This window comes from Ictidomys tridecemlineatus, chromosome 15, assembly GCF_052094955.1.
Source record: "Ictidomys tridecemlineatus isolate mIctTri1 chromosome 15, mIctTri1.hap1, whole genome shotgun sequence".
Classification (NCBI taxonomy): domain Eukaryota; kingdom Metazoa; phylum Chordata; class Mammalia; order Rodentia; family Sciuridae; genus Ictidomys; species Ictidomys tridecemlineatus.
In genome coordinates this window covers 10,660,716-10,675,430 of record NC_135491.1, presented here as the reverse complement: position 1 = coordinate 10,675,430, position 14,715 = coordinate 10,660,716, and the positions used below count along the sequence as shown (strand labels likewise).

The following is a 14,715-nucleotide window of genomic DNA, read 5'->3' as shown; positions in this document are numbered from 1 at the left end:
TCCGGCTCTTAAAGTTTGAAAAAGTGCCTCTGCCAGGTTCCTAAGGGCTCGGCTTCATTTCCTTCTGAAACTTCTCTTTGGGGGCCCACCCCCAGTGTTCTGTGGAGGCCTTGGCCTGTTGGCTGACAGGCAGTTCGTGGCATGCCCCACAGAGCAGGTCCAGATACTAACTGGTTTCTGTTCACTCCTCTTCCTCCCCCAGTTACTTTGCCATATTCTGTTTAGCTCTTTCCTGGGACCAAGCTCTATAAAAGACCCATCCCTAAAGACCACATAGGAAGGTACCCTCCCAAGTCCCAATCAGGAGGAGCAATACATGGAGCTGGGAACTGCAGGGTACACACAGTGAAAATCAAGCAATAATGAGGGGAGAACTGAACGATGAGCCTTCAGCAGATCAGTTGCATTTCAGTGTGACCTTAAAGGATCACAAGTAAAAGGAGTGCTAAGAGATACCGGCGCCATGGAAGGTTCTTGAGCAAAGAAAGAGAAGCTCAAAAGACAGAGCGATGAAGTCAAACTGGACAGGAGGAGGCCGGTGAGGAGCACACAGAGGTAGATGTACTGGATGTATGTATGGGGTGGGGAGTGTCAAGCCAGAGGCCTATGGGCCAAATTCATCTCTCCCTCTCTGAACTCTGAGCATGATTAATTCACAGCCGAGACGGGGAAGTCCTCGGCGTTTGGCTAAGTGGCGGTGGGCCACTCTTCTGAGTCTCCGACTCCTCATAGAGGATTGCAAGTTTTTGTCTAGGTTCTGTACTCTAATTCCGCCTCATTTTAGAGATGGGATAAAGCAAGCCTAGCACGTGTCTAGAGAGGGCAAACCATTTCAAGAACCCAGTGGCCAATTACAAAACTGCTCCCTCCGCGTCCCTCAATACTGTGCCACACAAAGCTAAGGCCACCACTGTTTTTATTTCTTGCTTTGCGTGGAGAAGCAGGAGCTCCAGCAGTGCCGCGGGCGCCGCGTCGGCCGGAGCTGCTGGTGGTGGGCGGGGCCCTGGACACCCAGAGGTGAGGGAGGTTTTTCATTGGCCAGAGCCCAGAGGGTGGAGCCCATTGGCTGGAACTCGGGGTGGAATAGGAACTCCGAGTAGGGCGGAGAGAGCGTCCAGGTAACGGAACCATTGTGGGCGGGACTGTGGGGAGAGGGGCGGAGCAAGGGATGAAGGGTTGGGCCTCCAGTGCGCCGGGTCCTCCGGGAGCCCGGGCTCCAGCCTTTGGCGGCGGGCGGGCTGGGTGCCTACTTCTGGGCAGGGATCATGTCGTCGATGGACTGGCCCTTTTCCAGCTTCTTCTCCATTTCCACCATGAGCTTCACACCGTCCACCACCAGCTGCACTTGCTCTACCTCGGATGAGCCCAGCCGGTCGGCGTTGGATATGTCAAACACAGAGCCCACTGCAGCTGTGTCCACGCCACCTGTGGGAGCAGGGGCCAGAGGCGTGAGGAAGGAGCCGAGATGCAGAGTGGCCGGAGGCTGCCCCTGTGTCACTTGCAACAGGCGCGTGTATTGAATGCCTACCATGTGACCGATCATCTGCACACAGAGCCTCCCTCCTTAATGTCTGTTTACTTGGGGTCCATGTGTCCGGCTTTAGGTACCTTACCCCTCAACCACCCAACATGAAAATAAGCCAAAGTGTGCAAGATCCCAGCAGATCCCTGCTGCTTGGGGGCTAATCCTGACCACCCACTTACCGTTGAGGAACGGATTCCCGGGTATGCAAAATGCATATTATATGGCCATGACCATGCTAACTTGTATTTCAGAGGAGGAACAGGCTCACAGCAGGAAGCCCTAACCGATCCCAGAGCTCGCGGGGATGCTCCACCTCCCCTTCCTCTACCTCAAAGGACCTGCCCCAGACACCGCGGGGTAGGGGATGCGGGGCTGTACCTGTGCCCCGCTTCTGCAGACGCAGGCGGGTGAGAATCTCCTCGAACTTGGCGTGCTTGCTCAGGTGTGGCAGCTTCACATGCACGCCTCCACGCAACCCAGTGCCCAGGTTGGATGGGCAGGTCAGCACGTAACCCAGGTGCTCGTTCCACATGAAGGGGTGGCCAGCCTTCTTAAAGATTTCCTCAATCTGAGGTGGAGGGAGAGGACCGGGGATCAATGTCCGCACGCACTCCCAGCTACACCAGGGTTCACAGGGCCGAGGCGCGGACCAGGATGGAGGCGGGCACCAAGGGGGCGGAGCTGGAGAACTGGGAGGAGACTCTGCCGGGTTTCGGGGCGGGTTCTTGGAGGCTGGCCTTGGACATAGGGGTGGAGCCTAGTTTAAGGGTGTGGCCTTGGCGGGGGCGGGGCTTCCGGATGCAGTGGGAGGTCAGTGCGAGGGGCACACACCCACCTTCTGCAGCCCCACGCAGAAGCGACGGAAAACTTCCTTCATGTTGCCCCCCTTCTCCATCGAGATGACCCGGAGGTGATCCTCCTCATTCACCCACACCAGGAAGCTCTTGTTGTCATTGTGCCTAGAGTGGGGTGCGGCAAGAGGCCAGGGAGTCAGCTCTGTGGGAACCCCATTCCCCCACTGTCGCCCGAGCACAACCCGGGCCCCTCCTGCTGAAGGAAGCAGGCCTGAAGGGTATGAGGTGAGTGACATTGTATTTCTCGCAGAAAATTAAACCCAAAGACTGCGCCCTCACAGGATATCCAAATCCTCAAATCTGGGATCAAGAACTTGTAGAGGGTTCAAAACCTCTGAACGTGGGGCTGGGGTGGTGGCTCAGTGGTAGAGCCCTGGCCTAGAGGCCTGGGCTCGATCTTCAGCACCACATAGAGATAAATAAATAAAGGTATTGTGTCCATCTACAACGAAAACTTTGAACATCATTAAAGACTCCTGGGGCTAGGGTGTAGCCCAGTGGTAAAGCACTTGCAGACTGTGTCCAAGGACCACAACACACACACACACACACACACACACACACACAATTCTTGGAATCTTAGAATCTTTAGCACATAGAAGCTTAGACTCAGAAACGACAAATCTTGGCAATCCTACATCTGGGATTTGAGCCCAAGGAATCTGACCAGTGCCTGGGTACACAAGCGCTTGGCACCTGCCATTAGGATTATCTTGGTTACTGTGACTATTAGTTATGCTTTCTATGAATCTTTGAATCCCTAAATTAGTTTCACATAAATCAGCTTTTTTAGATCTTGAAAGAATTCCAAAAGCCGAGAGTTACTGGGATCCCCATTTTATAGAAGGGGACACTATGGAGAAGGTAATTCATTTTTCCAAGTCACTTTTCTTTTTTCTTTCTTTTCTCTTCCTCTCTCTTCTCTTCTCTTCTCTTCTCTTCTCTTCTCTTCTCTCTCTCTCTCTCTCTCTCTCTCTCTCTCTCTCCCCCCCCACCACCCCCCGCCCCCTCTCTAGAAGGTCTGGCCAGGCTGGCCAGATCCTCAGCCTCCCAAGTAGCTGGGATTACTGGCAGCCCAGGGTCACATAGCTAGTAAATAACAGAGCTGGGACTGGAGCCCACGGAATCTGGTTCAAGTCCATGAATTTTTAACTGCACTTCTCTAGTCCAAGTTTCCCAAAATATGACACAAAAACCCCAGGATAGGCAGAGCCGGAGGGGGGGGGTCACGGTATTTGATCATGGGGGAGGAGAGGGGGCATCCTGGGGGACTGCAAGAAAAGCTGGGGCAAGAGGCAGCTGAGGGGGGGGGCTCACCAGATGCCTCTGGCGTCGGGCCAGTCGCGGGCCATGCCCGAGGCCAGCAGCAGTGGGGACACAGGCTTGTCGAACAGGAAGTGGTCATCGATGAGCTGCTGCTGCTCCTGCTCGGTCATGCCCTTCAGAGGATAGTACTTTCCCTTGAACTCGCCCGTCAGGCTGTTGAGGGCTAAGGAGCCACAGGAGGCACTGGTCAACAGCCTGACCCCCTTCAACCCAGGGGTGGAGGCTGGGGACCCCACACCGCCGCCCTTGATGGGTTCGACCCCATGGGTGTCCTGAAGGCACCTAAACACTGTGACTGTGGCACAAGCTGTCCCTCCCCTGTCTGCCCAGGGCCCAGGAGCAGACAGATAGTCCCACCCAGTCCACTTGCAGGGGCTCTGCACTGCGGGAAGACAGAGGGCTAAGCCTTGGGGTTTGGGGAGCCACAGTTAGTCTAAGATTGCCGGTGTGTTATTTGTATATATTCACATGTATAAATTATATTATGTAAGGAATAGATTTGTATACATGTATGAAAAATATGTATATTTATGTAATATATATTATGTAAATATATATTACATAAATATGTATTTATGTAATATCTAGATGCATTTTATACATTCTTATATGTATAAATGTACTATGTATAGTACATTTAGCATATAAAACAATAAATAATATGTAACATAATATATATCATATAACCCGTTATATATGTTTTATAGTATATGTTTTATGCTATAGTATATATTTTATATTTATATATTAACATAACATGTCATATAGCATAATAACATTACATATTATATATTATGCTGTTAAATGTATTTTCTGTATTGTTGAAGTTTTTCACTATTGTGCTGGAAATACTACCTACTCTGTGCATCTCGTCTGTGTGTATGACGTCACATTAACAGCTCACGATTAGTCATGGTAAGAGAATTTAGATCACAGAAAAACCCTGAAAAACAGGACTTTTCCTGCCTATGGAGCCAGCGGTTAAATATTTACCAGAACCATGCCTCCTGCAGGTCCTGGAGGTGTCATCTGGGAACACACTTGTGCTTCCCCTGCCCTGGCCTGTTCTTCAGCCTGGACTGGCCCCCTCAAAGTCTCTGCTGCCACCATTGCCTGCACCCCCATGGTCAACAGCTCAAGGAATCTACACAAGTGTGTCCCTGTCCCTCTCTGCACACCACCCTCCAGTGGCTTCTGCCTAGCTCTGAGTCAGTCAAAGCCCTCCCAGCAGCCCAGAGGGCAGAGTCTGGCCACTGGCACCTCTCCAACCTTGCTCCCCACTTGGCCACCCTGCGTCAACCCACCTGTCTCCTTGCTCCAGCAACACACAGTCCCACCCCAGGGCCTTTGCACTTTCTGTCCACCTGCTTGCAGCTCTTCCCCACAGTGCCTTCCTGCCAAGGACGTCTCAACACCTCCTTTTCCAGGGTGCTCCCCTCACCTCCCAGCCTGCCCTGAGCTCCTTCCCCTCACTTCCCACGGGGACCAGAGCAACTAGAAATTGCACCAGAGAGAATGTGGGGACCCTGGGACGCTGGGGTGGGACATCTCAGGACCCCTCAGGACCACGGGGACACAGGTAACGCTGTCAGCCTCACTGGCGACGCCCCCCGCTGTTGGAGCACGGAGCGGGAGGCTGGCCCGGGCGGCGCTCACCTTCCACCGACAGCTTCTCCACGGCGCGCCGCTCGCCGCGGGAGCAGTGCGGGGGCAGCGTGTAGCCCTTGATGCTGCGGCCGGTGCGCACGCGGCTGCTCAGCACGTAGTTGGGGTCCAGGTCGTCTCCGCCCTGCACGGCAGGAGGCGAGTCAGGGCCCCCAGCTCGGGCCTCCCCCCCCTCCTGGGTCCTCCCCTCCGCCCTCTGCCCTCCTCCTGGCCGCCTCTGTCCTGGTTGTCTCCAAACTTCCTTCCATCGCCTGCCCCTCCCGCGGCTCCCTGTGGATATGCCTTCTCCCTGTCCCTGCGCCCGCTGCTGGCACCCCCCCCGCCTGTCCCCCTTTTCCATCTGAGCCCCCCCGCCCCTCCCGGCCTCCCCTCTCCCCATCTCCGTGTCGTCGCGGGCCCCTCTCTGGCCTCTCCCTGGCCCCGCGGCCGGCTGGGAGCCCACCTTGAGGTTCTCGTGGTTGAGGTCCGTCTTGTGCTTGTCGGTGGGTTTGTAGCCCCCGTGTCGGTCCTGGATGATGGGGTCGAAGAGATCCTTGAAAACCGTGTAGGACTCCTCGTCCCCGGCCACGCAGCCCACGGTCATGATGAAAGGGTGGCCTGGGGGGTGGGACTGAGATCAGAGGTGTTGGTCCCTGTGTGTGTGTGTGTGTGTGTGTGTGTGTGTGTGTACTTGGGGGGCTTCATTCAAGACCCCCGGGTTAGGAGGGAGCGCTGGGAGAGACTGGGGTGGCATCTGGAGTGAGTAGAAAATGCTAGAGGCGGGCAAAGGAGAAAGGGAGTCTCAGGGACTAGGTACAAGGTCCTGGTCCCCAAATCATGACATCTTAGCCTAAAGTACTAGTAATAAAAACCTTGAAAGATCCAATTATGGGTTGGGGTGTAGTACAGTGGTAGAGCATTTGCCTGGCAGGTGCAAGACCCTAGGTTCCATTTCCATCAAGGAAAAATTTTTCAAAAAGAATTGCCAAGTGCAGTGGCACACGCCTGTAATGCCAGCAGTTTAGGAGGCTGAGGCAGGAGGATCACAAGTTTGAGGCCAGCCTCAGCAATTTAGCAAGGCCCAAAGCAACTTAGACCTTGTATCAAAATAAGAAATAAAAATTCTGGGGATGTAGCTCAGGGGGGTAGAACGCCCCTGGGTTCAATCCCCAGTACTCCCCAGCAGTCCCCCCAAAGGAGCAGTGGCTGGGTCTCTTCAGTGGAAGAGCGCTGGGCCAGCATTCACGGGGCTGCAGACACCAGCAGGAGAAGCAGAGGACTGGAGCCAGGGGCCCCTTCCGGGTCTCAGGGTGAGTTGCTGCAAGAAGGGGCTGGGGCTCTCCGGCGGCTCCAGGAGTCCTTAGAGAAAGACCCTGGGTGCTGGGGTGCACACGCTGCATGCAGCTCAGCGCCGAGCCCTGGGCGCGTGGGCCCTGGAGCTTTCCCAACACGGGCACCCATTTTGCAGGGGAGGAAACTGAAGCTCAGGAAGATTCCGTGACCTCCTCAGGGGCCTCACTTTATGATTGTGCACAGGTTTCGAGTGCCATGTGCCTGCACCCACCGTGCGCTTTCTGTGTGTCGCTCATTTGGAGTATCTCACGACTGCCACAAAGTGTGTCCCCATGTACAGACGCGAGGACTGAGGAGGGGGTGGGGCTGGCTGGTGGCCTCCAGCCCCCCAGTCCCCACGGTGCTCCCTGGGCTGCTTACCTGGGTTGTCCACACCCGTCTGGATGACGTCATCCAGGGTGAAGCCCGACGGCGTCTCCTTGTCCCGCAGCTTCTTGTAGAGGTCAGGGGTCAGCACCTTGGCCATGTGGTTGTTGTGCTTGCTGAGGTCTGGGTACTCCTCCTCAGGCTTGAAGTTCAGCTTGAACTTGTTGTGGGTGTTGCCGAACGGCATGGTGGCTGGGGGGCGGAGAGAGCAGGTGGAGAGACGGAAGGACAAAGCGTGTAGTTGTAAACTGCACGTTTCTCTCCAGGCCTGTCGCTGCCAAGTTTCTGGGCATCTGTCAATCTTAAACTTACCATCAGTTCACCCACTTTTGAAAATTGTGCGCTGTTAACTAGCCCACCGAGCAACAGGCTAAGAGGGGTGTTTTAAGAAGTGCGGTGGCCCTCGCCTGTCATCCCAGCGGCTCGGGAGGCTGAGGCAGGAGGATTGCGAGTTTGAAGCCAGCCTCAGCAAAAGTGAGGTGCTAAGCGACTCAGTGAGACCCTGTCTCTAAATAAATTCAAAGTAGGGCTGGAGACGTGGCTCAGTGGTCGAGTGCCCCCGAGTTCAATCCCCAGGACCAAAAAAAAAAAAAAAAACCAAACCCACACACCTCTGTGCTTCTGATACATTCCTAAATTCATTTCTGCTCTGTTTGTCAAAAACCCTGCCTGTCCTCAGTTGAGTCCTCCTCTCTAGGAACTCCTTGGACCTCCCTGGTGACAGTGATGGCATGGGGATCCTGGTGGCGGGCAGGTGAGGAAGATTGGCTCCCATCTGGCAGAGAACAGCTAGGGAACCAGGCAGACTGTGGGGCTTGGAGCAAGAGCCGTCCCCTCTGCACCTGCATCCTGTCAGGAAGCATCTGGAGTCTTAGGGCCCTGATTCTGACGCATCTGGGCTAGGTGAGCCCGGTCTGCTAACCTTGAAAGAACTCATTTTCTGGGTAACAAGAGGGAAGCCCCAGGTCAGAAAAACACCATGACATAGAGAAGAATGTAGGTTCTGGAACCAGATGGCCTGGGTTCAAATCCCAGCTCTGCTATTTATGACTAACTGTGTGCCCTTGGGCAAGTTGCTTAACCTCTCTGTGCCTCAATTAATTCATCTGTAAAATGGGGATTGATAACAGTGCTCACCTCATGGGAGTATTGAAAAGATTCAATGAGTTAAATGCAGGTCAAGCACTTGGGACGGCCTGGCACACCGCACACCTACTTTTGTTTGGCTATTGTTGTTACTGTTTACGGGGGTCTGCGTGGAGCCTGGTGAGGAGGCGGAGGAGAGGGCGTAGCTGGGAATGGGGTTATAAGCAGAGAAGGGGCATGGACTTCATGAAGATCCTCAATCAAAAGATGAGGAGGGGGCCATGCTGGGCATCTGTCCCCGCTTCTGCCAGCTGCCAATTCTGCAGGGCTCAGTCAGAGAGAAAAGTTCAACCTTGGAGTCAGCAGAGCAGAGTTCAAATCCCACCTATACCATTTCCCTGCTGTGTGACCTCAGGACAATCAATAGGTCTCTCTGAACCTTGGGATCCTCTGAGTGGAGCCCTCCTACTGGGGTGGCCAAGCCCTGGCGTGGAGTGGGCCCGTGGGACTGCGATTGTCAGTGTTATTGGGCTTGCTAGACCCTGGAAGGAAGAGGGACCCTCCACAGAGATAGTGGGGGGCAGCAACGGGAAGTAGGTATGGGGTGGAGGCGGGTGAGATGAGGGCAGGGGTGGGGCCGGGGGGCGGGGACCCACCAAGGTCCTGGGCACTGCTGTCCAGGGTGGCTATTTTTAGGACCTGGCAGACTCCCGCCTCCACCCCCACATTCCGGGTCTCAGCTTGCACCCCGTCAGCAGCCCAGGACAGGTGGGCCAGCATGGCCGGAGGACAGCATGCTGGCCTCGGGCTCAAGGACATCCCGGGCTTCCAGCCCAGACCCCCCCTTCTGAGGGTGTCCCCACCCCCATCCCTGCCAGGGACACCCCAGGGGAGCTGAGGCAAGGGAGTGACCCCCAGGGGACACCCCAGATCTCACGGAAACCGAGGTCCACGGTCACACCCCCAGGCTGGGGCCACGCCAAGGCAGAGGCATGCAAAGGAGAGTCCCAGAAGTCAGGCACAAGGTCACAGGGACGCCACGGGAGCCCATGCCACCCAAGTGCCCCGGCACCTGCTTTAGCAGCCCCGACAGGTGACATGCAGACACCGACGCCCCCTGGGGCCGGGCACCCGGTTCTGGTGACAGACCGTCATGCACACAGTCCTGGGCCCCCCGTGCCTTGCAGGGGGTGACGGTGAGCAGCTGTCCAGCCCCGGTGTGTCCCCGGGGATCCCTCCCCCTGCCCCACAGCTCCTGCTGCAGGAATATCCAGTGGGGACAGGCGGGCCCAGGTGCAGAGGACATGGAGCCCCCGCCCACCCCTCACGGCCAGTGCCCCCCAGGGGAGCCCGACACAGGCCCTTCCAGAGCCAGGCCGCCTCCGGCCCCCGGGGACCCTGCTGTGGCCACCCTGGCTCCCCGGGCAGTACCTGGTTGGGCTGGGCTGAAGGGGCTCTCTGTGTCCTGCAGGCGACTGTGACCCGGGAGGGGCCCGCAGCCCCAGCCCTATATAGAGGGCTGTCCCCAGGGAGGGGGCCTGGAGGCGCGGGGCCTCTCACCCCATTGCCCGGGCGCCGTGCCCACCCTGGACCCAGGCGTGCCTCTCGCCCAGCCCATGGCCTTGTATGGGCTGTCCCCGGCGGGCCCGGCCCCCCGTCGCCAAGCCAGTCCCCGATCAAGTGCTGAGTCGGGCTGGCAGGGACAGCTGGCCCCCCGCCAGGAACATGGGACAGTGACTGCCCACGTCCCGGCACGTAGAAGCCAGTCTCCCCTGGCCCCTGGGGCTGCTGCCACCGCCAGGCGCCTCCTGGGTCCCCACTCAGCCCCCAGCAGCCCTGACCCTGGCCAGGGGCAGCCCTGGTCCTCAGCGGTGGCCTCAGGAGAGCCGGGGACCCTGTGAGCCAGAGGACACGGAGCCCCAGAGAGCGGCAACTCGCCCCCTGCCACCAACCTGGGAGGAGGAAGGCCCAGGCCACACCTGGACGCGGGGCAGACCCTGGACGCCCACTGCTCCCCTGGGTGGCCCCGAGAGGGCGGGACCCCAGCTGTGGGCTGACCTGGAGGCTCACACTCAGGGTGGGGCTGGCAGCGGTGGCCGCCCTTCCCCCGGCCATGTCACTGGGAGATTTCCGCTGGGGAGGGGACCGTGAGGGACAGGCCAGCTCAGAGAGGAGCTATTTTTAGGGCCAGCTCTGCTGTCCCCTCTGGGAGGCCGGGCAGAGGCCTGGGGTGCTGGGGGGGTCGGGCGGCAGGTGTCGGGGTGGTCGCCACGTGTCTGGGTTAATTATAACCCGGTGTCTCGGGTGTCCCCAGGCCTTGCCTCCTTACAAGGGCAGCCTTGGGCCGCTGGTGGCGCACCCAGGCCCGGGAAGGGTGGGCTGGGCAGAGCCTGTGACCACGCACTGGAGTGGAGCCGTGGAGCTGGAGCAGGACCTTGTGGCAGCCCAGGGGTGACCGGGACCTCAGGGGCTGGGGGGGGCTCTGTCAAGTGGGGACAGCATTGAGGAGGCTGCGGTCAGCCAGGAGCCTCCCCAGGAAAGCAGTGGAGAAGGGGGTTCCTGCCCTCCTCGTGCCTCCCGCTGGGGTCTCCGCCTCCTCGGGCATCTCCCTGGCCTCCTCCAGGCCCCCGGGCAGTTGAGCTCTGGGGGGTGAATGGAGCCTCTCCTCTCCCCAGACTCCTGACGTGGGGAGCGGGGACAGGAAGGAATGCTTGAGAAATGTCCCTGGGGTCCCACTCCTGATCTCCGCACCTACCTGCCCCTTCCCAGCAAGGTCAGATGAGCAAAGGCCTCCTTGGTGGTTAGAGAGGCAGAGGCCCAGAGAACGAAAAGGAACTAGAAACAATTATTTACTGAGCATTTATTGGGGGTACAGCAGAATACAGCCGCGTTCCCTCCCTCATGGAGGTGAGGTTTCAACAAGGATTTCTGAAGGAAAATAAAGGAGGTAAGATGACAGCGGGGACGCAGCAGGGGAGGTCAAGGCAGGCGTCTCTGGGAAGGTGCAGAGGCCTGAAAGAGAGGAGGGAGCCAGCTATGGGAGGTTCTGGGGGAGTAGCAGGTGCAAAGGCCCTGAGGTGGGAGTGGCTTGCCCATCTGAGGACAGGCAGGAGGCCAGAGTAGGAGCAAATGTAGCCAAGGAAATGTGTGAGAAAGAAGATGAGGTTGGAGAGGGGACAGGAAGACGCCTGAAGGACCCTGGGGGCCGAGAGGAGAGCTTCAGCACACTCTGTGTTTATGGAAGCCAGGGAGGGCTGAGGGCAGGGGGCCGGGGAAGCCAGTTGCATCACACACCTGGCAGGTGGCACAGCCCAGCCCCATGGGCTCCTGATAATCCCCAGTGGAGCATTTGACTTCTTGATTCGGGCCACACAGTGTCAGCAGAACTCTTAAGCCTGGGGAAGTCCCCATCCTAAGCCAGCCTCCGCTGGAGAAGCCCAAACTACCCGAACTCAGTTTCCCAGAATCCCTTGTAGCAATGGTTCAGTCATGTGATCTGGGCTGACCCAATCAAAGGCAGGCCCTGCCCCTGCACTGTATCCGCTGCATGTTGAATCTCACAGGAACAAGTGACCCTGGGGAGCTTATGATCCCTCATATTCATAAAGTCCGTCTCAGTCCCCAGGGCCCATCCCTTCTCCATCTCTCCAGTGCCTGCCACAGCTCAAGACTCCCTCCAAGGTCCTCTGTCCTGGACTCCTGTCCCAGTGTTCCCCTCTCCCACCTACTCCCTAATGCCAACCCTGCCTGTTGAGAGCCTGCCATGGCTCTCTAGTGCCCTGGAGATAAATTAGTGTTTGTCGGCTGAGTAAAAAAATAAAAGAAAGCCTCTCATGACCTCCACCTGCCCCACCCCAGGCCCTCCACACCAGTCTTCACCATTGGCTACGCATCTTCCTCCAGGTGCCGCTGTAGCTGCATCCCCCAATGTGTGTGTTTTGACGTTCTGTTATTTCAAATTTATTCTTATATTACATTTGGAGTGTTTGGATATTCATATCTATCCATATCATGGTTTCTCTTCCCAAATCTACTTTTTAAAAAATTAAGGTAAAACTTACATTCCTTGAAGTGCTCTAAGGGTCAATGAACTTTTATACATATGTACACCTGAGTAGATAGAGGATATTTTCCATGCCACCTCCAAAAAGATAAAAGATGAGACATCACTTACTGGAATACTATGCAGCTGTGTATAAAATATAAATAAAGCTAATCTGTATGTTCTGCTTCAGAAAAATTGGCAGGATATATTGGAAGGTTTTGTGGGGTTTTGGTGGTGGTGGTGGTTTGTTACCAGGGACTGAACCCAGGGGTGCTTAACCACCGAGCCCCAGATCCAGCCCTTTTTATTTTGTTGAGACAGGGTCTCGCCAAATTGCTTAAGGTCTTGCTTGATTGCTGAGGCTGGCCTCAAACTAGTGATCCTCCTGTCTCAGCTTCCCGAGCTGCTGGGTCAAAATGTATTATCAAGTGGGAAAAATTATGAAAATATACTTATTTTCACCAAAATGCTATGGAAAACACCATTCCAAAATCCAGAATGCAGTCTTTGTGTGTGTGGTGCTTGGGATGGAATTCGAGTTTACCCAGCATGCAGAGGCGCTAGGTTCATCCCAACACCAAGAAAGAAATTGGTTAAAAAAAAAAGCAGCTGCTCAGGAGGCTGAGGCAGGAGGATGGCAAGTTCAAAGCCAGCCTCAGAAACTCAGGGAGACCCTGTCTCAAAATTAAAAATGAAAAGTGCTGGGGATGTGGCTCGGTGGTTGAGTGCCTGTGGGTTCAACCCTTAGTACGAGTAAATAAATAAACAAAGAACAGACGTGGATTGGGCTGATCTGTGGGTCTTGCAGGGATGCTCTGCTTGGAAGCGGACTTGGGTGGGTGCAGGCTGAAGGGGGAGGAGCTCCCATCTTGGCCACGCTGGGGCTGCAGCAGGACGTGTTCAGGTCTCTTAAGGTCTAAGCTCAGAACTGGCGTGACTGACACCTGTGCCCCCTACCCCTGACCAAAGGAAGTCAGGTCACGGAGCAGCATCCAAAGGCAGTGTCCCGGGCTGGGGATGTGGCTCAAGTGGTAGCGCACTCGCCTGGCATGCGTGCGGCCCGGGTTTGATCCTCAGCACCACATACCAACAAAGATGTTGTGTCCGCCAAGAACTAAAAAATAAATATTAAAAAAAATAAAAATTCTCCAAAGCCAATGTCCCCTCCATGGTGATAATGATTTTTTTTTTTAAAGAGAGAGTGAGAGAGAGAGAGAGAGAGAGAGAGAGAATTTTTAATATTTATTTTTTAGTTATCGGCGGACACAACATCTTTGTTGGTATGTGGTGCTGAGGATCGAACCTGGGCCGCACGCATGCCAGGCGAGCGCGCTACCACTTGAGCCATATCCCCAGCCCATGATTTCTTTTGTGTTTTTATTAAAGGGACACACACTTCTCCTACATCCACACACAACCCACATCCATCGGTATCTCCGGAAGGATGCTGGAAACTGCTAACTGGGTTCGCTTCTGGGAAGGATGGTAGGGTTAAGGAGAAACAAAATCCACTTTTTGCACTCTGGTATCTACACACATATTTTCCTTTTTCTTTTCTCTCTCTTTCTCTCTTTCTCTTTTGTTTTGTTTTTTATATCAGAGATTGAACCCAGGGTGCTTAACCACTGAGCCACATCCCCAGACCTTTTTTATTTTTTGAGACAGGGTCTCACTAGGTTGCTTACAGTCCCACTAAATTGCTGAGGCTGGCCTTGAACCTTCAATCCTCCTGCCTCAGCCTCCCAAGCCACTGGGATTGCAGGCGAGAGCCACCATGCCTGGCTTTTCTTTCTTTTTTAAAAATTTATTTTGAGGCAGGGTCTTGCTACGTTGCTGAGGTTGGCCTCGAACTTATAATCCTCCTGCCTCGGCCTACCAAGAAGCTGGGATTAGAGGCATGCACCATAATGCCTAACAGTGCATTACTCTTTTTTTTTTTTTTTTTGTAGATGGACCCAATACCTTTATTTATTTGTTTTTATTTTTATGTGGTGCCAGGGATCGAACCCAGTGCCTCACACATGCTAGGCAAGTGTTCTACCACTGAGCCACAACCCCAGCCCCAGTGCATTACTTTTTAAAATTAAACTGTGGCCAAGAGTTGAAAGTAGAAAAGCCCCCAATTTATCCACCCATTATCCTGACCAGGCGAACTGAGGCCCTAAGGGATAGAATGGGATATTCATTGAATGCCTTCTTGACTGTGGTCTTTGGGAAATCATTTGTTCCCTCTGAGCCTCAGTTACTCATCTTTAGATGGGACTAGTCAGAGTGGGTGGCTGTATGGATTCCACTAGTCCTTGGCTGTGGAACCTTGGAAGAGTCACTCAACCTCTCTGTGCCTCATCTTCCATGTGGAGTGGGGGTAACCGGCATACCTGTGGTAAGGACTAATGGAGGTGACCTACCGCAGGCAGGATTTGGCACAGGCCTGCTCTGGGTAGGAGTTCAGAACTCCCGGCCCTCACTGGCATGTGCACCACGGCTTGGCCCAGGGCCAGCCTGGAGAATGTTTG

General features: G+C 55.3%; 1 protein-coding gene across 2 annotated transcripts; it reads right to left on the bottom strand.

Moving 5' to 3' along the window:
• Nucleotides 1–899: 899 nt before the first annotated feature.
• On the bottom strand, nt 900–10,128 carry Ckm (creatine kinase, M-type). 2 transcript variants are annotated; one of them, XM_078031900.1, is made up of 8 exons: nt 10,107–10,128; nt 7,063–7,260; nt 5,813–5,967; nt 5,362–5,494; nt 3,697–3,868; nt 2,361–2,484; nt 1,904–2,093; nt 900–1,425 (listed from the first exon to the last, which is right to left on the bottom strand). In XM_078031900.1, exons 2-8 carry the CDS (start codon nt 7,253–7,255, stop codon nt 1,247–1,249), a joined length of 1,146 nt encoding a protein of 381 aa, XP_077888026.1. In that variant the 5' UTR covers nt 7,256–7,260; nt 10,107–10,128; the 3' UTR covers nt 900–1,246. The 2 variants fall into 2 exon arrangements, with proteins under 2 accessions (XP_077888026.1, XP_005338275.1); XM_005338218.4 differs by lacking the exon at nt 10,107–10,128 and adding an exon at nt 9,586–9,744.
• Nucleotides 10,129–14,715: the final 4,587 nt, after the last annotated feature.

What these genes read in the sequence shown, in the direction of transcription:
- Ckm (XM_078031900.1), bottom strand. Translation starts at nt 7,255, where the DNA reads ATGCCGTTCGGCAACACCCACAACAAGTTCAAGCTGAACTTCAAGCCT. An exon ending in TCTGCGTGGGGCTGCAGAAG is followed by an intron (nt 2,094 to 2,360) that starts GTGGGTGTGTGC and finishes CCTCCACCTCAG; the next exon opens with ATTGAGGAAATCTTTAAGAA. An exon ending in TCTGCAGAAGCGGGGCACAG is followed by an intron (nt 1,426 to 1,903) that starts GTACAGCCCCGC and finishes CTGCTCCCACAG; the next exon opens with GTGGCGTGGACACAGCTGCA.